The following is a 26,227-nucleotide window of genomic DNA, read 5'->3' as shown; positions in this document are numbered from 1 at the left end:
ACACAATTATTACAAAAATAATGATTATTGTTTTTTTCTTTTTTTTTCACTGTGATACATTAACATACTTCAAAACTTATTTTAAAAAATCAAGGTAAATGTCTACAGGAAAAAAGAAAAAGCTAGGGAAAACTACTTTACTATTTATGATAATTACATATTTAAATGAATCTTACAAAATTATCATAATAATAACATATAATTATTATTATTTTTCCTTTATTTTTTTAAAGTAATTTTCTTGTGCTTTTTGCTAATTTCTTGCTATTTTTTGGGGCCACTTCCTCTTTTCTCACTTCTTCTTTCAATGTTTTTAAAGATAAAAGTTTGCCTACGTACACACCTGTCATTTTCATTTTCTCTCTCATTGTTATTGGTAATCTTTGCTATTATTTTGTTTATCTCATTTATTAATATTAATCTTATTTCCGTTGGATTGCTCATCAGTCCCTCAGACGCGCTCTGTCATTACGGTTCCTGACAGCTGTCATCTGTCTACGATATCGACTTTTTTAGGCGGCTAAAGACGTCACGTGTGCTCTCGCTTAGCGCCGTTTCATGTTATGTACGTGACGCTGAGGTTTTCTGCTCTGAACTTATTGTAAACAAACATAGATGATTGAATTTACAGAATAAGCTGATTTTCATTTAAATTCGACCCGACAAACAGTAAAACAATAAAACAGTGACACACACACGGCCGTCATGTATTTATTCATTTCATATGCAGAGAAAAATATACAATTTAAAATTCAAGCTTCAGCAAAAAAGTCTCTATGCATCGACAACAAGCCAGCTAGCATGGTGGTTCAGTCTGCCATCCGCAGAGCACGAACACGTACGTTTATGAAGCCACAGCCGGAGTCATGTGATACAAACAGCTCCGTCACCCGACCCCGAACAATCACAACCGATGTTCAAATCCCTCCAGTGACGGTATTTCGGGATTAGATAGCATCAGTTCACATCTAAACTGATATAATTTTAGCATTTAGCTGATGCGCTGAATTATTCCACACTCGACCACAACGCGGGACGAGCGTGGAAACGGCGTTTTTGTGATCGCAGCCAAATTGTGAGAGGATTTACAGTTGAAATAAAAGGGGAGGACAGGCGACAACAGCCACGATTTCTATCATTTTTGAGCCCTAAGAACTGTTTCATTTCATAACTCAGGCGGTGAGCAAAATGCAGTCCACAAGAAATACATAGATACATACCAGACAGTCTCCCGCACGGCAAAAAACACGAATGCGACACTGTTTTTTTTTCTCTTTTGATAGCAATAATAGTAATAACGACAACATCAACATGTTTTTTTTTCTTCCTTGATTTTGGATTTTCAACAGGTTTTTCATTTGACATTCATGTGGTCTGTAAAATGTAAACGAATGAATGGAATCTCCCTGCGCTCGGATGCACGGAGGTAACAATACGTACCATTACGGTTGGCGAAAAAGTAGTTCTTATTTATACACCGAGAACAACAAGAGAAAGAGGTCAGACGTTAAATGATGATCAGAACCATGTTTTATACGTCTACGTAAGTGTAATATTCAAACAGAATGTTAATACAGAGCAAACGGACAGTATAATAATGCTCACTCTGCATCAAACACAAGGATTTCGCCCTCTCGGAGTCCTCTTTATGTCGTTTTGTGCTACAAAAAACACCAAACAGTAATACAAAATATCGTTGCGTCTTGAGTTTTAACAGTGACGGTTAAGCACAAAGAGCCTCACAGCTGCGTTTATAGCGCGTCTCCGTACAGGTGAATCATGTCGAAGTCCTTGACGCTCCGGCCATTTTTCCTACACAAAGTCTGCTAGGTTGTACAAACACGATGTGTATTCATAAAACTATCTCAGGACAGAAAGAGGTGAGCATCAAGGTTATCAGGTGTGCCACAAATGTGGAGCTCAAAGGATTTCTGACATTTTACGTGGTTAAGAGAAGCCTCACAAAGTCAGACTGTATGACCTTGATGACATCGTTTTAAAGATTCTTTAATTCACTTCACCTGTTTTCAAAACTTCGACTGTCAGCTGAAAGGAAAATTGGGATTTGCAGGTACAATTTAACATTTTTTAAGTGATTATGTGTGGTGAATCTCTATATAAGACAATTAAAAGGTGAAGTCTTGTCCATTATTTTCTACATCAGAACACCTTGGAGTGTTTATGGTAATGTAATCTACATTAAGTAAAAAGGAGCTGTTTGTTTGTTTCAGTCATTGATTTCTCTGCGCTATTTTTCATTCTCCCACACCCTTTAAATACCAACAGTCCAGTGATTTAGGCCACGTTTAGACACGAATGGCCCTACTAAAAATGGAACAGTCTGTCCTTCGCATTTGGAAAAAAAAAACCTTGTGATTTTGTGATGACACACCATAGAAGAACATCATGTGCACGCTCAAGTTCGGCCGTGGCGTCACCGCTCTCACAGGATCCGTGCAGTGCCAGTTTACACGGTGACAGGAGAAGATACATTTTCAAGCCCCAAAAAATGCCTGTTGTCATGTGAACGAAAGGCCAAAAAGTTTAACGTTTCATGTAAGAAGCGTTGCTGTAAAAACAGCGTGAGAGTGACGATTCAGAATGAACAGCAACTTTTTGTTTTTTAAATGCATGTGTCCCTTTGCATCATTGTGTGCCCCCTCTCTAAATTTGGAGGTTTCTGCAGGTCAGTGAACTCAACACGGGAGGAGCTCTCCATGAGCTCTCTTTTTCCTAAGCAGCAGTTTGTGACTCGCAGATCAGATCGATTGATCGATTCACTTTTGGGTTTCTTTCTCCATCATCTGAATTTTCATTTTTTCATTTTAGACACAAAATGTAAAAATCAAGGACACAATAGCATTTTTATAGTACAAAGTTGTCCACAAAAATGTCCACCTCCCTAAAAATGGTTCATTGGCACTAAATGTAGCTCTGGCATTTTGCAGCCATAAAGTGGTTAAACTCTAATTTTAAGGCCAAAGACAGCTATATTAAGAGAATGAAAATGAATAGTTTTGTGGCCTGAAAGCTCCTGTCCTCAGAGGTTTTATGAATACACGTCTGGACGAGTATAAACTAACAGCGAAGCACCAGTAAAAACTAGAACACGTTTTATCCAGCCAGAGAGCGAGCTTCAGTTAACAGACTTCACTTTATATTTAAGGCAATGTAAGTTCATAGAATTGTTCCTCTCAAAAGAAAATTAAGAAAATGACCAAAAAAAAATAAAAAAAATTATATGTGCTGCAAAGACTAAGTGCAGCAAACAAACTGGTTTGAACTTGAAAACAATAACACTGGCAGCAAACCATGCACAACTCTTCCTGACGGCAAGTGATGTCCCCCTGCTGTCCCGAAAGAACGAAAAATAGTGAAACACTCATATCTTTAGCATTCAAAATGAAGACATCTTAACTAATTAAAAATTACCAAATTATATGTAGAGACACATATAAAACTAAAGAGGACACCAACCCTAAAACAGAATCCACGTTAATTCATGAGGTCTCGACATTTTAACCGTCTACCGAATCTTTAAAACTGCAGCCGAAACTACCAGAGGAGTGTGAATAACTGAGTGTGCAACCTAAAAATGTGGCATGAGACCTTAAGTTTCACAAACACAAACTTATGAATTTTAATTAAGAAAGAAACTGTTTCTGGACAGAAGCTCTGTTGACAGTTCACGAAAAAGGACTGATGACATAAAAAATGATTTCTAAATGTTTCGATTGAGCTGTTGATCAGAAAAATCAACCAAAACTTCCATAAAAACTGAATGACCGATTTTGCTTCAAGACTTTTAATAGAAATAAAATTATTAAATTCTGCCTTCTTGCCTACAAGTGAAACTGCAGAAATCTGTATTTCCCTGTTTTTTCATCCATTTTTTAAAAAGTCTGAAAAAGTGATTACATTTTGTTATTTTTAAGAAATGTGCATAAATATTTTTCTAAAAATAATTTTGACAAAACTGTTTTTATTTTAATAACAGGTGAATCCAAATATGTTTTATCATTTTATATATTCTTCTTCTTCTTCATTTCATAATTCATTTCGATTAATACATTTTATGTCTTTTATTCTTTTTATTCTTGTCAAAGTGTCCCAGAAGACGTCCAAAACTTGGAAGTGTATCTGGTATAATGCTGTCAGTATGATTTCCAAAACTGTCCAGGAAAATGAGAATACCTGACGTGGTTTCTGTTTCAGCGTTGATTTCCGCTTTAAGACACTAAGAAGAGAGAGAGCCCCTTTGTCCCTTGGAGTGGGGTCAGAGCACTGTGACCCCGTCCTCCTGCTTTGCCACTGTGGTGCTGGGAGTCCAAATGACTCGCTCGATACACCCCTACCCGTCCCCGCCCAGAGTAAATGTCCCCGCGTTAAAATATCTCAAACCCCAACACTCCCAAACCCCAACCCTCGACCCCGAACCCCATCAAATACACCCCGAACCTGACAACAGACCTGGAAAAAACAGCACAACCGGACGCGTCATTTTCAAAACATCTGTGATTATATCACCTCTACGATGTTTACTTAGCTTTTAGCCAAAATAACGATGGTAGATATCATGGGAAATTGAAACACAAGCTGCAAACATGCTTTTAGTTTTTAAACAGGATGTCTAAGATGGTGTTGACTCCAAACAATTGTTTTTTTGTTCACTCCTAAGAGCAAACTTTGGTGTTTTTATGCTGGTAAACATCTAACTCAGCAGCTATGACCACGTCAGCGATAGTGCATGTACTATGGCGGGCCGGAAGTAGTAACAAGCGTTTTGTAAGAAAAAGTTATGACAGAGCAAAATCCAATCACTGCAAGACATTTTATGAAAAGAGGAAAGTGGTATATTTCTGCTGCAGGTACAAGAGTGCACGGCTTTTCAAGGCCTTTGACCACCAAATTCTAATCAGTTCATCTTTGACTAAAAGTGAACATTTGTGCCAAATTTGAAGCAATTCCCTTAAGGTGCTCTTGAGAGGGATAAGATGGATGATAGATCACAGTGACCTCGACATATGACCGCAGAAATCTCATCTGTTCATAAACGAGTCCAAATGGATGTTTGTGCCGAATTTGAAGAAATTCTCTCAAGGCGTTATTGAGATATATAAAAACTAGGATGTAATAAGAGCATCAGTGAGCAGCATCAGAGCAGATCAAATCTAAATGATAGGCAGCCCTCCTCATAATCATTAAATATTGCAACATTCATGTTTTTTCTCCCTTCTTTTCAACATTTTTGAAACGTTGGCTAAACTGCAAAACCGTAGGCAAATTTACAAAACCTAGGAAAGCAAATGAAATGACCCAAACAACTCTCCTTATGATCGTACTCTTTGCCTCCGGTGCCTTACGCCTAATCAGTTTTAAGTTTTAAGTTTAGGAATAAGGAGAGCGAGGTGGGCCATTCCTTCTCTACCGTAGGAAACGCATATTAGCTAACTGTAGTGTGACATTTTGTTACTGTGTATTATCTTACAGATATTCTAACATTTTTAAACTTATTGACCTAAGAAGTTCTACAAGCGATGTCTGGTTCATTCATACAATCACAGATGTGTTGAAAATACTATCCAGTGAGCATGTTTCAAAATTTAAAGATTGTTTTAAAATTCACAACCACTTACAACACAATTACCTCAAAAATTCTCTATTTCAGACGTCTATCTGAATCACTTTTACATACGCCAAATCCTTAATGTGAATTTGATATGGGTGACCCTTCCCTTGGATACAGGCTAACTGATGTTTCAGGCACTGTCGATCATGTTGTGCCCTGAAACTGATTCTCTGTTGAGTTTTTGCTGTTCTTTCTGGTTACAATCTCACGGGCTGTCCCCTGCCCCCTAAATCTAATTTTCGGACACCCCACAGGTGATCATAGAAAGTTTTCAAAAACTCTAAGAAACTTGTTCGAGGACCGGGTCTCTCAGACTGATTTTTCTTCAGTACACATTGAGAAATGTTGCTCCTGCAAGAAATAACATTCATGTGACCACGTTCTGGGTCCGCAGTTTAAGAAATATTGTTCAAGAGTAGCTTGTCGTACATTGTTCTTTTCCTCATACCGGCTATTGTTTGCAGATATTACATCCAACTTCCTGTCTACAGGCTGATATATCACATTGTACTTTGTGTGCCTGTTTAAGTCCTTCTGAGGGCTCAGCAGCATATTACCATCACGTAGCCCCATTCTGAGAGAAACCATCACGATAAAGACAGAGTCTTTATTCAGTCAGGGCGTTTTGTCCACAGATCAAGACATAAAGTTATTTAGTCTGAAACATCAACTGATAAAGATACTATAAACTGTGGTCAAAGTGTTTATTCTCTGTTTCACACTTCCAGAAAGCTTCCTTGGCAAGTCTTCAGTCCGTGGACCACCACATAGCCAAGGTCCGTGCTTCCAATGTTTATAATCTTTCTACAAGCACCAAAGTAGTGCGTGGTGTTTTTTTCTATTTTGGTATCTGCACTCCTTCTATTAATCCCACGCTGTTTATAAGCTCTCTCCAAATGTCGAGCCCCGATCTCTCTGTCTCTTATACCCAAGACTACAGGCATCTTTCAAGAGATGCAGCGACTTGGTACAAGCCTCAGCTGGCAAGTGCAGTTTCTGTATGGTTGTTTTTTGGAGCTGCAATGTGTCTCTCTTTTGGGTTTATGTCCAACCAAAGATAGTTGGATCCTTGAGTCTTACATTCCAAAATATCTTACCGCCTCAATGGAGTTAGGGTCATTGTCATTCCAACATCAGGATCCACAAAGGTTTGAGTTACTCCCATATCCGGCACCGTCTCCTACCCAGACGTCCACCACCTTTCCCGCTCAAGCTTTCAATTTATCCCATTTCCCTCCACCCGTACACGTTTGTCATCCATCCATATTCCTAAATCCTCTTCCTTTCGATCCCATCCTCCTCATCTCCTTCCCCCCCACCCCAGGCAAGTCTTCTAGTTGGGGGGCGGGGGGGCTCGTGCCGCTAGAGAGCTGTAATCTGCGTCAATTCTGTGTTGGAGTTCCCTGTCCCCTGGTTCTCTCCCCTCTGCTGGGGGTCTACCCCAACCAAGGGGAGCTCCACGCCTAGTCATGCTGGATTAGGCGTCCCTCCTCCAGGCCCCCCACCATCGGCCTTGCAGCTGTAAGCTGCCGCCACCTCCCTGGCGATGCTCCGCATTCGTCCTGACTGCTGGGTGTCGAGACGGAACGGCGACGGGTTGCAGAATTCGCGGAAGCAGCGCTTGAAGTTCTCGTCCAGGAAGGCGTAGAGCACGGGGTTCAAGCTGCTGTTGACGTAGCCCAGCGCGATGCAGAAGTGCATCAGGACTAGAGTAGACAAGCTGCTCAGGTTGAAGCCCAGCGACTGAGCCAGGACCATGATCTGGATGGGGGTCCAGCAGACGACAAATGCTGCCACCACCACCAGGACCATCCTAGTGATGCGTCGAAGGTTGCGGTCCTTCTCCTTAGAGCCGGACAGGATGCGAACGCTGCGCAGGCGCTTGACCATCAGGCTGTAGCAGATGCTGATGATAGCGACAGGGATGAGGAAGGAGAAAAGGAAAACACAGGTGCCAAAGACAGGATCCCAGTGACTCCTCGGTTCGGGTAAAACCACAATGCACTCAACGCCTAGAGGCATTGGAGAGGAGGAAGAGAAGAGGAGAAATAAAAGAATAGAGTTAAATATGTGGTGAGAAAAAGAGAATGATGACTGAAGAATTAGGACACACTAATCTCTGTTAACAGATCCTGCAGATGTATACAGAATCTGTCGGTAATGGTGCAAGATTTTGGTGTTGCAAGATTTCTTTGTAGTCCAAGTAGTGTTGACCAACCATGTTTGAATGGGCGAGAGAGAGCGTTTCAGGCAGGATGAATGAACGAAATGAAATCACGTAACCAACTGGCTATTGTATGTTGACGATGTAGCTTTTCATTTTTTTAATCAAATCTGACAACATGTTGTTTGGACCTGTCTCAAGTTGCTAATCAAACTGTAACCAATGAGCAGCGTTCATTGGCAGCTAGCTTGCTACTTATCTTTACAGCTTTTGTGATGCTGGAAACTCTCACAAAGAGAGGAAATAGGCATAAGTTTACTGATGTGCATTCAAAACAATAACCCTTCATTTACACATGATGCAATTAAACCGGATAAAACATGTGGGAGACATCTAAATAATAATTGCTGATTAAAAATGCAAATTACTACTGTAGATTAAGCAGTGATACTAATAACAGAAGACAGGCACACATAATTGAGGTATGAAAAAACATATTTGCATCTTTAGTGGGATTTGATAATACACAGAGGGCGAAGTGAGGCAGGATAAATGAACTATGATATGAGAGTCAGTTTTCACACGTTTAATCAGTTTGATCACAGTAAAGTCTGCAGCTGTGGGGTGGGAGGGAGAAGACAGGAAGATAAATGTGTCTGGACCTACAGATGGATAAGAAGAGACCAAGTGGGATAACAGAAAGAGGGATGATAATAGAGTTTTGGAAGAAGCAGGTGCATTCAGAGGTCAGAAAATGTTCTTTGACCCTTTAAAACCTGAGAAAATTTGCTTGTTTTCTTTCAAAAACATGGAAAGAAAGTGATATCAACTTAACAAGAAATGACCCAAATATGAGCAAGAAATAAGTAAAAAGTTACAAAAAAATTAACTAGAATTATCCCAAAAAGTAAAAGAAGAAAAACAGGAAATGGCTTGTAAAAATGCCTATCCAGGTTTCAAAGGGTTAAAAATATATCGTAGCAAATATCACACAGTAGTAGCAACAGATATGCGAAGGAGTTAAATTCATAAAATTCATACAATACCCGAAACACCTCACAATCAGGAGTTAAAAGAGGAGAAAATTTGAGAAAAACAAAAATGCGCCTGCATGAGTTACCGACAGTTTCGGTGAATGATAAGGGGAAAATAAATTTGACACTTTTACAAAAACACACCTGCGCTCAGCCTAAATCACAACAGAGCGCAGCGTCCCACTCCTCCTGATAACGCTGAATCTAATCACCTCGTTTGCCCAAATGAATCACAGCTGCTGGGTTTGGGCACCGGAGGAAAATCTGTTTATCATGCAGGACGGCGATGAATCACAAACTCCAGAGAAAAGTTGACTCCTAAACGGCCGTGAATGACAGAAAAAAAACAAACAACTGAACCTTTTCACCTCCAGCCTGCAGCAAGAGGTTTGCTGCAGATCTAAGGAGCGCCGGGCTTACTGATTAACTCGTAATATTTCTTGGAAAATGATAAACCTTAAAAAATACACATATACTTCATCTTATGGCAGTATTAGCCAAGTTGACCAAATGATGGCATTAGGTGCAGGGGCTGATTATCAGACAATGGGCCCCAGGGCACGAATATGCAAAAGCCCCCCCCTTCTACTACATAGGAGCAACACACACACACACACACACACACACACACACACACACACACACACACACACTTTATAGTTATTTAGCCTTGTTTTGTGTCATTTTTTGGTCAAAACTCGTTTTCAAAATGGATTTCATGTTGGTTGCACCAACCAAACTCAAGCCTAAACTTAGCGATTCACGTTTACTTACGTGTGAGGAACTGAAGGAACTGAGGGTGGACACATAAACTAATACTTAGATTCAAATTCTTTTCAGTATGAGGTAAAACACAAACTACAAATAATTTTGTTCGGTTACTGTAATAAAGATTTGAAACATTATTTAATTTCACTTTAAGATGATTAACCTGGTAAGCATATTTCTTACATAGTCTAAATATAAGTTGATTAAAAATGGCAAACATATTATCATTTTGGCAACCAAAAATGCCTAATTGGCAGCCTGCGAGCATTTATTTACTGCTTTGAAAACATGCGGACTCATCCGGTGACATCATTTAATAACACAACATCACATATCAAAAATTTAACATGGAGAAATATAAAAATATTTTTTCCATTTTCCATTTCCAACATTTCAGTCTCATATTATGATTTGACTTGAGAACATCCAGTAAAAACTTTTTCAAAAAGCACGATCCTCAAATTAAACACAGTTATTTTTGCACATCCTGAAAACCTGACATTTTGAACTAAACTGGTAAAAAAGTGTTAAACTGCTTATAGCAGCAGTTTAATACTTTCTTGCTTAGTCAGTGAAAAAACAGCACGCTCTGAGCCTGGCACAAAGAGCAATGGAAAGAAGGAAATAATCTCCCATACATACTTTTTTTTGGCAATCCATTTATCAAAGAAACAACAAATGGCCCAAACAAGCATTGATTATATTTTAGATGTGCTCTGGTTCTGGGATTCCTGCCATTAGATGAATTTCATGTTTTAATCATAGCTTTTGAGTGAGTGGAGATTAAAGATCACATTTCTTTTATTCTAAATCCTGAGACTGTTTGCAAGGCCAAGAAATCTCTCTGACTTCAAATTCAAGCGGCGTCAATAAGCCTGCAGAGCGTAACAGTTAGTTTGAGAACACTTGAGCCGCTCTCTGTGTGCCTCTGATTATAATAATTATCCTGCAATCACAGGTGTGTTTTTAATCAATTAGCGAAATGTTAAAATCCCTCAGGGGCACAACTTCAAATAAATGAGTGTCCCACTTTTCTAAGAGAAGGGGACAACACTTGAACAAAACCTGAAATAAAACCTTATTCCTCTACAATGTATTCATTTAACTGTACAATTTTGTATATTTTTTGAAATATTAAGCCATAAATCAATCGGCATTTTGGTCTGATTTTTCCTCCACCAGAGTACTTATGATGTAGTGGCTCTGGATATAAAAGAAACATAAATGTAGTGTATAGTTTTTGAATTAAATCCTTAAACTGTGTTTGCAGCAGGAAGATAAGGCAGGGTGCGCACACACACACACACACACACACACACACACACACACACACACACACACACACACACACACACACACACACACACACACACACAGTGCAGTGCAGACTGCATATAGAGTGTAGATAAAGCCAGATCAAACAAACAGGAATAGGAACTGCTGAAAGGGAAAAGTTGATCTGTTATTCCATTAGGTGGATGCTTTTATCCGCTGCATCTCGCAGGGCCACGGGTGTGCGTGATTTATAGTGTGTTGGTGTCCCCGGTAAAAATGGAAGCTGTAACCTCGGCTCCATTACTACCACACTCCAGCCATTGATCAAAAACACAGTAAAAGTCTGTGTGAAAGGACAGGAATAGTAATATCCTGCTTGATGGGGCTGTGAAGTTTATGCGTTTTATAAAAATGGCTGTAAATGGTTCCCTGGTGGAAATGAAGGCCTGAAACGTGAAGGAAAACAACGGCAACAAATGTGACAAAGGTACTGATCCCTGTGGTGAAATGACCCCTTTTCATTGAGGGACTAGGGGCAACTGGAAAACCAGTAGCAGGAATAAATGTCAGCATGGTATGTTTTTGCAAACCAAGGTTATATTACATTTGTACAATCTTATTTTAGGGATATGTTTAAAGGTTACGTGTTGTTGTTTCCAAATGTTTAGTGTGCTGTTAGGTTCAGGCACAAAGCTAAAAAAAAACACAAAAAAACCCACATCTGCTTTCAATGACACTATTCCTGTTGGAAAGACAGCAGCAGTTTGCTAAAAAACTAAACAAAACAATTGTTTACTTTCTTTTCTATAAAAAAATAATAAACGGCTGGTAGAAACCTGTAATTACTGACTGAAAACTCGTTTTTTTGGATTGTTGGTCTCAGCGGTCTGCAGCTTAAAAGGCAGCTTTTGGTGGCACAATCTTTTTTTCTTTGTTTTCTTAAGACTACTTTTTTGGCATGTTTGCCTTTATTAGGTAGGACAGATCAACAGTGTGAAAGGGGGAGAGAGGCGATGACGTGCAGCAAAGGGCCGCGAGCTGGACTTGAACCCACGGCCGCCGCAGCAGGGACAGTGCCATCATTCATGGGGCATCTGCTTTATCCACTCAGCCACCGGACGCCCTGGTGGCACAATCTTGACTAGAAATGCAGCTTTGTTTTAGTAAAAACGAAACGAACCAACACAGCCACAGGTCGAATAAACTGAAATGCTGCAATTACCCATAAACCAGCACTTTTCTTGTGTACAAATGCAAAGTACCTCTGGTTTCCAGAGACGCACAAAGCCAACATTGTCTTCTGGTGACTGAGCTGCAAATGCAGCAGCAACCGTAGCTGCAACGTCTCCATTTAAAGCCTGCATCAGTCGAGCACTGTGTACTTGATATAAGTAGAATCTGATAAAAGTAAAGCTGCTGCTGCACTTTCCATCCATGCAACAGTTCTGTGATCTGGTTTGTCATGAGAAGGGGTTCAATAACATCATCTCATCTCTACCTTCATTTCATCTTCACCTTCTCACACATCTTCATCATGAGGAAACCGCTTCCTCTCCGTCTCTTTCCCTCCATTCCTCAGACAATGCTGACATTTCTGACAGGAAACCTTGTGGACACTTTGATTTATCATCTATAATTTCGTTCTCATTCTGCCCAGAGACAGGCCGACAGCTCGTCAGTCCACTGATATACACCCAAACATGCACACCTGAATCACCACAGCTTCAAGACGGCTTCGTCATCATCATCAAACACTTTACAAGGAACATTTGATATCAGACGTTTACCTCCAGCAACCTTACTTCTCCGGGGACAACAGACTCTCCACTGATAAAAGAAACGACCAAACTAATCGAAATCACCTTTTATAGTTTACTGCCGCTAACATGAATGTGCGCACATTAAAACACGTCGTTTTTGAAAAATATTTCAATAGATGGGCACCAAATACATCCACTCTTCAGCATTTTGACAGGAGACGTGGAATACCTGAGCTCTTATCCGTCTGAGGAGCTGATGTCTGATAACAGGAAATCTCAGAGATGGGATTTATCGCTGCTCCATTAAAGCTTCTCTGCGGCACCGGACGCTGCGTGCAAAAAGGTCAAGCAGCAATCACTCGATAGCTGTTAGCAGCAGTCACTCAACGGCTGTTTTGAAATATCTCACCTTTGAAAATGCCAATGCATGACTTTTACTTCCCTCCGTTTCTGCACAATCATGTGCTGCCACCTTTTTCAGAGCCTGCAGTGAAATAGTATACGCAATTAGCCCAAACTAACCTTCATTAATTCAAGGCTTAATGTCAAACAAGTTCACATCATCATGTTGGAAGAAGCAAACATTGCTATAATATTCTATTGCTTCGTCAAAGAATGTTTAATTCAGCGCTCCTCATGGTAACCCTCACCATGTTCCTCTGTTTCTGAGATTTTCATCCATTTTTCACAGAAATTAAGAACTTCTCCTCTTCCTCTGGAGCGCCACAGATGGTTTCTACCGCTGTGACACTTTTTTAACGATTGTGGTGGGACTAAGAAGCTGCAGCTGTAGAGGAATAATACTGAGCATATGGATATAAAAGGACAAACTGTGCATAAAAAGTAACCCGGAAAATAATGGCTAACTGTCGGCCTGCAGAGAATAACGGTGATATTGGAGGACTGTGGAGCGAGATTTGCTATCTAAACTCAGCACTTAAATATGTGAAGAGATCCCCCGAGAGATGCTTGTTTTTTCTAATCTCGATTATTCTTTTTAATCTAAACTTTTCCATATCTACTGTTTTTGTTTTCTTTGTCATTTTTTTCCTCCCATATCTCTGTCATCAGTCCCATCCACACCTTTCTTTTTTACTTTCTTCCTATAACCAGGGATCTGTGTCCCATCCTGGGTTCCATTTCACACTCTGTGATTCTGCACTTTTGCTTTCGTTCCCCTCGTTTATCACGTCTTTCCCCTCTATTGCGTTTTGCCAACCTCTTATATTTTTTTCTTATTCCTCCCGCCTGGATTGTCTGCATTTTTCTCCCACTTTCGCTGCTCTCCTCATCAATTTCTTTTCAATTCCTTGATTTTTCGCTCTCACACGTCTGGTTCAGACCTGTTATTTTCACTTTCAGTTCATTTTACTTAAACCTCTCAATTTATCAGCCATTTTTCTATTTTCTTTCTTCACCTCCCTCTCCTCTTTATCGCTTCTTTTCCCATCACATCTGAACATTTTACTCTTTTTTCTATCTTTTTAACCCATTTTTGCTTTATTTACTTCTCCTCTTTATATGTTCATCGTTCTTTCTTTTCCTTTATTCTCTTGTAACATTTCCTTTTGACAATTCTCTGCTGTCTTGCTTTTTTATGTTGTTTTCTTCTCTGTCTTAGTGCTAATCCCGTCTGCCCTCCCCTTTATTTTCAGTTCGAACCAAACGGTATTCTCCTCTTTTTTTTCTACTTTTGACCTTTCCTCACTGTCTCACTCATCATTTCTTCCCTTTTACCCTCTCCTCCCCCAGTATCTCTCATTTTCTGAGGACAGTAGCTGTGATCTCGCAGTGATTGGATCCTGCTGCCCTGAACCTGAACACATGGAAGCGTGTTACCTCGGTGAAGCCGCCGCCTCGGTGCTGTAACTGCTGAGTCCAAACATCCTGACGCCACTTTTGATATTTCACCTCAAGAAAATAATAGGGATTTAAAGCCTCAGCTCTCCATCAGGGAACACACTTCTCACAGTGTTTAACCCTTTAAAACCTGGATGATCGTCAGTTTTACTTGTGCTGCATTCGGATGCCTTTCAGCAGCTATTTGACACCTAAAAAACCTGAGCAAATCGGGGAAAAAGGCAAAAAATGTCCCACAAATTGCAAAAACTAAGTAAACTGTAACAAGAAAGAGAAAAACATCCAATAATAATAATAATAATTGGTTTTAATTTATTTTATAATCTTTTGCTAATTTTGAAGTAATTTTCTGGAAGCTTTTAATTAATTTTTCACTAACTTTTGGGCCATGTCTTGTTTAGTTGTTGCCTTTCCCCTTGTTTTTGATAGAAATCTAACCAATTTGCTCAGGTTTTAAAGGGTTAACAGATGACTTCACATCACCCCAATCCTGGCTTCTCTCCATTGGATTCCTGTTTGTTTTAGAATTGATTTTAAGATTTTGCTGATCACTTTTAAAACTGGTCTGGGTCGGGCCCCTCTGGCTGTTCCAAAGTCGAGACTTCAAAACACACCTATTCAAGCTGGCAGATTCGGTCTGATTTTATAGTAAAACACACCATAAAATTTGCTTGAATGTGTTTCTACTGGATATAATGACGGCTCGTGCGGTGGCTGCAATAAACCTGCTAATGTTTTGAACATCCATCACGATGCTTTTAAATGTTATCGTCGGAGGAGAAGTGACAGAACATCACCATTTCGAAAATATCGCTTATGTTTGCGTAAATCTGTAACGGAAACCCAACTGGTTAAATCTTTTAAATCACTTTTTAAACCAGTGATTAAAGACTTGCTTTTATGTGATTTCTTTTTAACTTATTTTTTCCTTTTTATTTTCTCATTTTATTGCTTTTGTTGTTTTGATCTATTTATTTAGTTTTATTTATATTGTCATTTTGCATTTTTTGATCCTCTTGTTTTAACTCCATGCTAACTCTATCATAGTTTTGAGTGTTTGGCTCGCTGTTGTTGTATTTTGCTTCTGAACATCCAGTTTCTGCTTTTGCTTTGCTTGTCAAAGAACCTTGTAAACAGTGTTTTTAAAGGTGCTATATAAATAAAGTTATTACTAATGTGAGAAGTGATAAGAGTATACAGACAGACGAAACACAATCTCACTGCTAAAGACGTCTAATTATCTTCACCACGATTCATCATTGATATCTTTAACTGCATGGGTTACTAATAAAGCAATGGTACGTGAAATTAACACTTATCAAACTTACAAGTACAAGTTAGCATGTGAATAACATTCAAATCCTTTACATAAGAGAGAGGAAAACTACTGTCAGCACTGAAGTGTGGAAGGAAACCTCAGCTAAAAACACGTCTGATAATAATGACAACATTCGGTAAAACTACTACATGTTAAGCCTTTAAAAATGCTTCTTAAATTAAATGACTGTCAGCAAATACCAAACGTATAAAGACACTCAGCCATGCGTCTTGTTGAGATATTTCTCCCTAAAACAAAAAATTCAACTTCACTGCAGTGCTAAATGAAAAATCGGGGGCTCATCGTTTAGTGTTCATCCTCTGGGGATCGTGGATAACTGCGCAAATGTCACGGCAATCCACCCAATAGTTCAGATATTTCAGCGTGCACTAAAATGAAGATATTGCCCTCCTTAGAGCTGCGCCAGCAGAAAATTTCAAAACACCTACTGTATTTGGGCTCGGGAACATGTGATGAGATACCAGTTCTACACTGCTGATGAATATAAGCTGCCCAGTACAACCACCGTACTGCCTTTCTGTGGGCTACAGATCGCTGTGTCTCTTTTCTCTCTTCTCTTTTCTCAGACGTTGAGCTGTCCGTTCTCTTCCTCACTATTTTAGTTTTCTCCTCTTGCTTCTCCCCTGTCCTCTGCTTTTAAGAGACAAGGTCACATTATATTGTCATAATAAGGCTTAGAGCAGCAGTGGCTGTCAGGAGACAAAATTATACTAAAATGAAAGTTTTCTGTTTCAGGTAAAATTAAAAAGACAGAAAAGAAAGTATTTGTATTAGGTTTGTTTATGGGGCGTCAGACACGTACAAGAAGCTTGAAGTCAGTTGTTTACACGTGAACTTATCCACGTATAACGTGTATCTCTGAGCCTCCAGCTGTGTTAGCCTCTTTAGCTCCTGGCTGATAAATGGCTCTGACAGCGGCTGAGCTGGGATTTATACCTGAGCTGTGTTTACCCCTGTTTACCTGCTCTGCCTGCATGAACACCTCGCAGCTTTAGATGGATCTTTACAGGCACTGGCCTGCATGCCGCCCTGCAGATTTTACAGAGACTTTGGAGACATTTTCATGCTACCTGTACTTAAATCCATCTCACAACAGTGGCTCCCTATGAACGCTACTCATAAGCCTGTGAGAAACAGCCTTTTCTGGAAGATATTTTTAATACTTTGATGCTGATCCAGATGAAAATTTCCATTTTTCTGTGATTTAAATGTTGAACATGTAGAGGAGTGCAGCCATGCTGGAAGTCTGAGTGCTCTTTACAGGTTTCTCACACATTTTATGGACAACATTTCCAACTGTACCATTACTTTTCAAGGCCCCAACATAAAATGTCCACAATCATTTACAATGTATAATGGGAACGTTGCTCCATCTATAAAATGCAGCAGAATCTAGATAGCAGTAAGACGAAGCATAGGTATGGAAACTTCATGATCCTACATGTTAAATCACTTTATTTTTCTCTTATCCAAAGATATATCAAGATCAGATATTCAACATACTTCCAGCTAGTTGGCATTAATGGAGTGAGACAAAACGTTGGGAGACAATAAAAAAAAAGTATGTGACGGTAAACTAATGTTACCACGAGATATTAGTGCCACATTGAGTTCACAGCTACAGAAAATGAGCCTGACGTTATGTTACATTATGCTGAAGGTTCTCCACTGAAGATTACTGTAACCATTTCATTAAAAAACAACAAAATTCCATAACTTTTTCAAAACTTCAAAAGACGTTACTGATTCCACGACTTTTCCAGGCCTAGAAAGTTAGATTCCATGACTTTTCCAGGTTTTCTATGAGTGTGGGACCCCTGTCTTAAAGAAGTATTTCGCCGATATAAAGAGAGTCCGCACATAACTAAGCTATTTGTGAAGTAGAAAGAACCAAATACTTTTGAAATTGGTGCTACATGATGCTTTTGCTCATGAGGGAGAAAACCTACAACTACCAGAATGCACTGAGCCACAACAGACCAATAAACGCTCCCGCTGGTGGATGACCTAACGCACCCCCGTCTGTTTGAAACAACAACGGCTGGCTGGCAAAAAATGATCTCGTATTACATTTAAAGAGTGAGCTAAAACTGCTTCTGGAAACATTTGAGGCCAGAAATATGCAACAGAAGAGAATCTTGGTTTATTTTTGATCAGCACTCTTACAATTGAATCAGATTTAATCAGGTCTGTCTCTTGATCTGCGTTTATACTCTTTGTGTCGCATGGCGGCATGAGTGGAGGGCAATACGAAAATGTGGAACTACAGCCTATAAGTTTGAGCAACAGACCCGAGAATGAGCCAAACTCTTGTGTCAGCCACTGGAGTTACGTTTTAAGCCGAAGAAGAAGTCTACCACAGTTCATCTACACATACTACTCACGTTGTTCTGATACAAAGCTGGTTGGAAAAACGCAAGCATCCTTTTTTAATGCTTTCTAGTCTTCAATAAATTTTGACAGCTCTGAGATTGACAACCAACGATAATGAACAGCAGTTTACAAAAGCAGAGCCTTGAGCATCGCCATAGTCAGTGAGCCAATTTCAGAATAAAAGCTGATGTGATCCGTCTATCTCAACCTGTTGAGGGTTGGGATCATTTTCTGCTGGTGTTAATGATTTCAGTTTTTGAGCGTTGATGGCCGGCTCCTGTGGATTTAATGATGGATTCAGCCTCAGGGCTGTTTGCCACTAAATGAGAAAAATATTAAAGTCAGTCACACTTGATCTTTCTGTCAGAGAGCTCGTGGGGACGGACTGTCAAAGGTTGAAGGTGATTAGTTTATACTCTAACTCGCCTATCAGACTCGTTCTCCTGCTGCATCTTCAAGCTGACAAACGGACTGTGGCAACTCTGGACTTATATAATCTGTGTGTGTGCAAAAAAGTGACAGTATACGAGAGTGTTTTGTCCTGTATGACATTTGTATGTTTACAGCTCATCTCACACTGCAGCTTCAGGCAAAACACATGGTGCACAATGTGTGTGTGTGTGTGTGTGTGTGTGTGTGTGTGTGTGTGTGTGTGTGTGTGTGTGTGTGTGTGTGTGTCAGTTCAATTCCAGACCTTTCTCTACGCTGGCATGAGTGTGTAGGTTTATTCCGTGTGTGTTTTCTCTGTGCATGTGTGTGTCCATGGGCATGAGTCCATGAGTTAGCGTGTATGTGTGTGTGTGTGTGTGTGTGTGTGAGTGTGTGTGTGTGTGTGTGTGTTTATCCTTGGGTAATACAGCACTTGTCAGAAAAGTTTCGTCTGGTTGTGTCAGCAGGGGAGTGGGCACAAAACACACACGCACACTTGGAAAGGAATTTCTCGGTCGCTCTTTTGTTAAAGTTTTCTTCCATCGCACTTTATCGCTTGTTTTTATTTAGACAATTTCTCTGTGATGTCGCATCACTCTGCAGATGATCCACACACAGAACTATGAGACTGTTCACTCTTATAAGTCCTGCTGAACGGAGGATCGGATAAAAGGATAAGATGTGAAGTTGATGCAGAATCTTTAAGCTCCATTCCTATTCTCAGTTCTCTAACAACAGTCTGTATTTTACGATCATATTTTAAAATTGAGAAAGTATTTTGGGACTCTAATACAGTGCTAACACATCTTTGTATGTGCAGGCCTTTAATCAGACTCTTATATCAAGGAATGACCATTTAAAGCAGATGATTCCTGGGAGCTCTTGAATAATTCAAGCAAGGTACAAGGTGCAAGGTGGATTTATTGTCATTTTTCTTAAATGTGGTTTAACAGGAAATTGGGTTTAAAGTTGATCCTAAATCCTGCTACAGCAACACAAGCTGCATTTACACTGCCTGTTGAAGGCGGGAATATTACACCATTATGCGTCCTCGCTGTTCTGTATAAAACATCCGATCACGGAAAAGGGGGACAGAATGGTCTTGCCTCTGAGTCCAGAACGGAGATAGTAACAGCCCCGAAATGAGGTCTTTGTAAAAAATAGAGCCGTAAAGACGTGGCCATGGGCGGCATGAGAGTGACGTTTAGGCGACGTGTTGCTTGTGTGTTAACATCACGTCTGTCGTGCCTTCGTTGAGCAGGAGATGCTGCAGTGCAGTGTATAATGACACACAGGAGCAGAACAATGCCGCTATCGTTTGGTTCTGTGCATAACGGCGAAGGCCGTATGAAGGCGGGACTTTAGCGCGATGTCTGTGTAAAAGCAGCTGCAGATTCTGCCGGGAGAACTAATTCCTTCTTAATGCAAATGACCAATGCAGAGCAGAAGTGTTGGGTGCGTGGACTGTGTGGGCATCTCCGAGTGCACCTGCTATTTTGGTTCCTGAGTAGATCAGTGTGGTGAAATCAGAATGTGCGGAGTAAGTGTTCGGGCATAATTATCACTGTGCACAGTTGCATGAATATGATTGGATGTTACTAGTCTCCTGGTGCCAAACAGCTCGCGCATTAACCTGCGATTGTGAAGCATAAATAAAACAGCTGATGCCAATCAGCTAAAGCAGGCTGCATGCTCCACTTCTTTGCTTCATGATACTGATAAGACAGCCTCAAAATGACTCAATTCCAAGATCGACAAAATCATAAGCACATTACGTGTGGACATATTATGTCAATTACAAAAGGTGATAATTTCAGTAAAGTAGGACTGCTCTTATTAATTTAACCCATCCTGATACTGCAATCAGCTTCAAATAAACAACAATTCAACGTTTCCCTATGACATGGTGTCGTAATCTACTGGTTTAAAGGTTCAGTGTGTAAGATTTAGGGGGATATATATTGGCAGAAATGGAATCTAATATAACAAGTATGTTTTATTTTGTGTTTAATCCCCTGAAAATAAGAGTAGCTGAGTTTTCATTTCCTTAGAATGAGCTGTTTATATCTACATAGGAAGCGGGTGCTAATCCACAGAGATCGTCATGTTGCACTGCCATGTTTCTACAGTAATCCAGAACGAAACTTAGACTGTATAATTATAGACTGGCCATTTGATGAAGCACAGTATTTTGCAACTGACAAATCAAACACCGGCTCTAGATGAGGCCATTTACATTTTCACGTCGGCAGCTATAGTTCTCAGGCTTTCCACCATGAAAGCATCAAAAACCACTAATTTGTAGTGTGAGGCTGCTTTATTTAGTGTTTGTTTGAATGACTGGGTCTCTTTGTTTTGAAGGGAAAAAGACTTATTTTGTCACACGGCAAAAACCCTCTGAACACCTGGACCTTAAACTGTTAAAGAAAAAAGCTAAGCCACCATGATTGTCCATTTTCCTCTCTTTCTTTCTTTTATTTATTTTATTTTACTGGTATTCTTATTTGTTTCTTAAACTCTGTGTTTGTTTTTTATGATGTAAGGTGACCTTGAGTGTCCAGAAAGGTGCCTATAAATAAAATGCATTGTTATTATTATTATTATTGTTAAGCACAGATTGGCGGGTGCTGGGCTGGCGTCCTGTCTCAGATATTCTAAAAAGTGCCAGAGAAACACTGATTTGTAATGTGAAACTGTTTTATATTGTGTTTTTACTGGTTTACATCGCCTGTGCTGTTTGTTTTGGAAAAGAGACATCTGAGGATACTTCAGCTCCCAGTAAAAACCTCCTGAACTATGAAAATGAAGGAATTCTAACCAGGAGAAGTTTCAGCTGATGGCAATCTGCAGTCCTCATCAGTAGACCTCACTAAATCTTATTAAATCTTACACACTGGACATCTAAGTTTCAAATGAGCTGGATTTAAATGCAACATGGGTAAAATGACCCTGAACTTGTAATATGATAAAATGGACAATACAAGTGGAAAGACTGTTATGTACCTGAATATCATATAATATATATAAGTAATGTTTTTTTTTTTTTTTTTATTTTATCTGCATTTTCTGGTTACTTTTTAATTAGCACAAATAATTATCCCCCTACCCATAAAAACGAAGAAAGATAAGATTATTTTACTGAAGACGAAATGCAGACACTAAATTCTGAACAAGCACGCTACCCAGGAGGCGGTGCAGTAAAAACGACGGCAGCAGTCCTGATATGAGAACATAAGATTATTATTCACTGCAGAATGACAACATTGTGCCAGGAGAGAAAATACAATAAGAGCTAAATATAGGAGCAGGAGTGATTTATTACATAGCGTGGGTGAAAGTACTGTACGTGCTCTATTGAGACCATCCACTGTAAGCTGACACTGAAACAGGCTGACCTTGGCTTTCTGAAACACGCATTTAATCCCACAGCTACCCCACGAGTCCAGCAGTCCAAGCTGTTGATCCTGAAGCTGATGAGTGCAGGTGGACGTAAATCATAAAGGTGATGAAATATAACATCATACCTTCTTTGCATTGTCTTTTGCTGAAAAAAAACAACACATAAACCAATTAAATCTAAAATGACCGCGTGCCAACTATCATAGTGTAATAAAAGTGTGACACACGACCTCATTAGACCGTATGTGTCACTGCTTTCATAATAACTGGCTCCTATAACATATACCACACCATCATACACGATGAGCCACGGCAGCATTAATTATGCATTGTCACAATAATAACATTATATTAGCATATCTATTTGCTTTTGTAATAACATTCATTAATGTTTGCATACTGGGAATGTAAATACGACAGCAAAAACAACATGAACATTATCATGTGGAATCAAGATGAGAGAGGGTTTGTTTTTCCATTTCTTCATACAGAGCAACATGTTATTATAATCCACAAATAGTGTTTACACAACTGAGCAGTTACCCTCCTTCCTGTGCGGTTGAGACTGTTTGTCAGGGTGCATCTTGTTTGTTTTCCTTCTGCTTATTTTCTCTCCTCCAGTAAGTCTTGGCTCAATCTAAAACCAGCCCATGCACCTGGCCTGGTGCACCCCGCCTTTGTTTGTGCATTTAAAATACGAAGAGCTGCTCCAAAATCAGTAAGGGCGGAGGAGGAGGACTTTAAAACCATCAAATAGTAAGTCTGCGCAGGTGATGACTTATCAAACAGCACCACCAGTGCTAATTGCATTATTTTCAACTGTGTTAATTATTGGTGAATTTGTTTTTTGCTTTTTTGGTCACTGTTCAGGCTGTTCGTAACTTTTGTCACAAACGGTAATGTACCCAATTTCATACATATTTCATCTCATCATGACGCAGCAATTCGAGTAAAACCACGATTTTCACCAACGTTTGGTGCTCATCAAAAGCTAATCACAATATCTTTACGTGTATGAACCTAACCTTTGTCACTTTACCTTTATCATGTAACTTTATGTAAATGACGTAATGTTATTCACGAGGCCCTCATTTCTACGACATCATACAAACTGTTCTACGAGGATACACTGCACTGTTATGTGTCTTTTTGTATTTAATTTGTTTTGCTTTTTATCCATCTTTTTCAATAATCTTTACTGCAGGTAATCCTGTGTCAAAATATCAACCAATTTAAGTTAAACTTGAGTGAACTTCTACTGTGATGTATTCTGAACGGACTGTATGTATGCGTGCCCTATTTTTAAAATCATTACATTCGCATTTTGTCATGTAGCCTTTACCTTGAAACTTCACGTTTCAACAACGCTGTGTTAACATGTAATTAGATTAAGCACAAAAAAACTTGGTTGTGGTTTGGAAAAGAACATGTTTTGTCTTAAAATACCAGATTTTGGGGATCAATATCCAGTGGAAAGACAGAGATGTCTCCATGCTAAACAACTGATTTCCGTGGCATTTTCCTGGCTGGAAACACAGCTATGACTCGCTAAAAAAACCCACTTTTGTTGGTCTCTAACAGCAGTTTGCAGCTTTGCAGACGTCTCTCCTGTTCACCTCCTGATAACAAAGTCAGCTTATACACTGTAATTTTAGAAACATATGTATGGTATCATGAAAGGTTAAAATGTTACGTTTTCTGCACATAACCATAAATTGCCATGGGTCAATACAAAACACCCACATTTGGTGCCTAAAAAGCAGCTGGAAACACAGCAAGGACTTAATAAATTTAAATTTGTTGGTCTCTAGCAGAGGTCTGTAGTCTGGAAGTCATCTTCATCTGGCATCCACCATCATCTCCACCTCCCAATTACAAAGTCAGCTATGGTAATAAATCATTTTGGAAACGATATGATAGACAAGAAAGGTTTAAACATAATGCCAAAATTTTCTCCTGGCACCTGGGCTTGCTCAAAACTACAAGTCCCCAAACTAAATGCTGAAATAAATGGTCATAAATTGTCTTCGCCTGCCAAGAAGACAAAATCATCTCTATGGTAAAAGATTTGTTAGGTTTAGGCACATAAACCACCTGCTTAAAGATTGCATTTTTAATTTAAAAAAGGAGAAAACGTCATTTTTCTTCCACCATTTTCAGCTGAGTCACGAGACATAAATCATACAGCCACTAAAGGCTACGTACGGAAAACAGGAAAAGATTACAGATGTCATTTTGACAATCTTACTCAAGGCAAGAAAAAGAGAGACATTAAAAAAAAACTGTGTGCACGAGCAGAAAGACAACAGGAGCTTTTTGTAGCTACTCAGACAGCCTGCGCGTGCTTCAAACTGCGGCACCGACAGACATCGCAGCGCTGCCAGGAAACACAATTTGACACATTCCCTACGAGTCTTTTGGATGGATTAGTCAGAGTATCTATTAGTGACAGCGGGGTGGCTGCTGATTATAGCCTCCTTCCTGCCACTGTGTCCTTGGGCAAGGCTTTTGACCCCAATTACCGAGAGCGGCGTGCCGTGACTTTCCCTGCAGCTGTCGGGTTATGAATCCACTCTGTGTTTGTTTAGAGGAGACAGGGAGAGGAAAAGAAGTGGAGAAGGGTGAACCTTTATATTCCTGAATGTCTATTTGTTTTACAGGAACGAAGATGATAAACAGCAACAGGAGAGGGACAACAAAGAGCGTCTCCATAGAAAGCAGAGGAGAGAAGGGAAGAAACAGGAAAAAATGGGGGATTAAAACAAAGACGGAGAGGAGAAGAATGACATGGATGGAGATGAAAGGTTAGAAGAGAAGGAGGAGAAATTATGCAAAGACAGGTGTGACAAAAGAAAAGGATAACTGAGAGACTGAAACAAAGGAGAGGAGAATGAGATGTGAATGGAAATAAGATAAGAACGAAATCGTCAGAAAAAAAGATTGGCATTGTACGTTTCTTCAAACCACAGATTCTTTATATTTGCATGTTATTATGTGGTGGTTACGTTGAAACTTTACGCTCAAACGTGCGTTTACGTGCGGTTAGGTTGAAACAAAAACAAGATGGTTATGGTTCGGAAAAGATCACGTTCTGGCTTAAAATATCTGGTTCTGGGGGCACAATCGCTTGTGGAAAAGCAGCTATGTCTGTAAAAAAAAAAGCACTTTTAATGCCACAGTCCTGACAAGAAATGCAACATTTTTTGTGGCAGTATCCTTGATGGAAAAAAACGTAATTCGTCCCTGAAAAAGAAGTTTTATGCCTAAAAATCTACAGGAAACACAGCGTTGACTTCCTAAAAAACAACCTGTTGGCGGGCAGCTCGTCTAAGTGTTAATTTAGCTGATTAAAATGAAAAGACAATGAAAGAAAGAGACATAAGACAAGAGTGACAGAAGAGGAAACTAAGAGAAAAATAATGAAATAGAGATTTAATTAATTAAGCTGTAGATGAGAATCTATAATTGTATTGACTTATTCTCAAGGACAATGCTCACTGATCAACATAACTGTAAGTGTGACGTCCTTGTTGTCCCTCGGCCAGATGTTAAATCAGCCGTCAAATCATCAAATAATTCTAATTCATCTAAAAATGTGGAAGAAAGGAGAAAAAAATACAAGGTTCCCACACATTTTCAATAACAAAATTTCAAAACTATTACAAAACTTAAACACTGTGAATAATTCATCTCAAAATGTTAATTATTGTATGAAAATTGAACAGTGTCCTTATCCAGTCTTCAACAGTTGGTTGTGTTCACATTCAGTTTAAATGCTTCATATTACAGGCACAGTCAGTGCATTGTCCTTTCTTTAAAAAGCAGCTTTACATGCACTTACATCAGTCTGGCACCGGCTTTCCAGCATGAGGGGAAACTGAAACGATTGTACTATCAGTTTATGCTTTATGCATTTGATTATAAACTCATTTTTGAATGCAAGCCTGAAAAACAATTTGGCTGAAAACAGTAGAAACCCTGGAAATGAAAGAAGTGTGAATGAAGTAATGAGGATGGAAATAAGATGACACTGGGTCTGTTTACATGCACAAAATAGTCCAGTTTTCGCCCTCGTTCTGAAAAAGACAATATTTCTACTAAGCTGTTCACATGTCTAATGAAAACAAAAAAAACACTAATATTCCCATTCACATGCGGCCGTGCATACGATTAACATGCCCCATCTTGACGTTATCA

The 26,227-nt window shown here is 39.5% G+C and overlaps 1 protein-coding gene across 2 annotated transcripts in view; it reads right to left on the bottom strand.

The window, feature by feature from the left end:
- Nucleotides 1–4,438: 4,438 nt before the first annotated feature.
- oprl1 (opiate receptor-like 1) overlaps nucleotides 4,439–26,227 on the bottom strand; it is a 227,766-nt gene continuing 205,977 nt past the window's right edge. For both annotated transcript variants that reach the window (XM_088081709.1, XM_042491602.2), the window contains one exon: nucleotides 4,439–7,641. In XM_088081709.1, the coding sequence (XP_087937835.1) occupies nucleotides 7,097–7,641 (545 nt within the window). In that variant the 3' untranslated portion in view covers nucleotides 4,439–7,096. The remainder of the gene's footprint in view (nucleotides 7,642–26,227) is intronic.

The sequence above is a fragment of the Plectropomus leopardus genome, chromosome 9, assembly GCF_026936395.1.
Source record: "Plectropomus leopardus strain MGB_pleo_1.0 chromosome 9, ASM2693639v1, whole genome shotgun sequence".
NCBI classification, from domain to species: domain Eukaryota; kingdom Metazoa; phylum Chordata; class Actinopteri; order Perciformes; family Serranidae; genus Plectropomus; species Plectropomus leopardus.
Note: the sequence above shows the minus strand (reverse complement) of the source record. Positions and strands in the feature narration are given on the sequence as shown.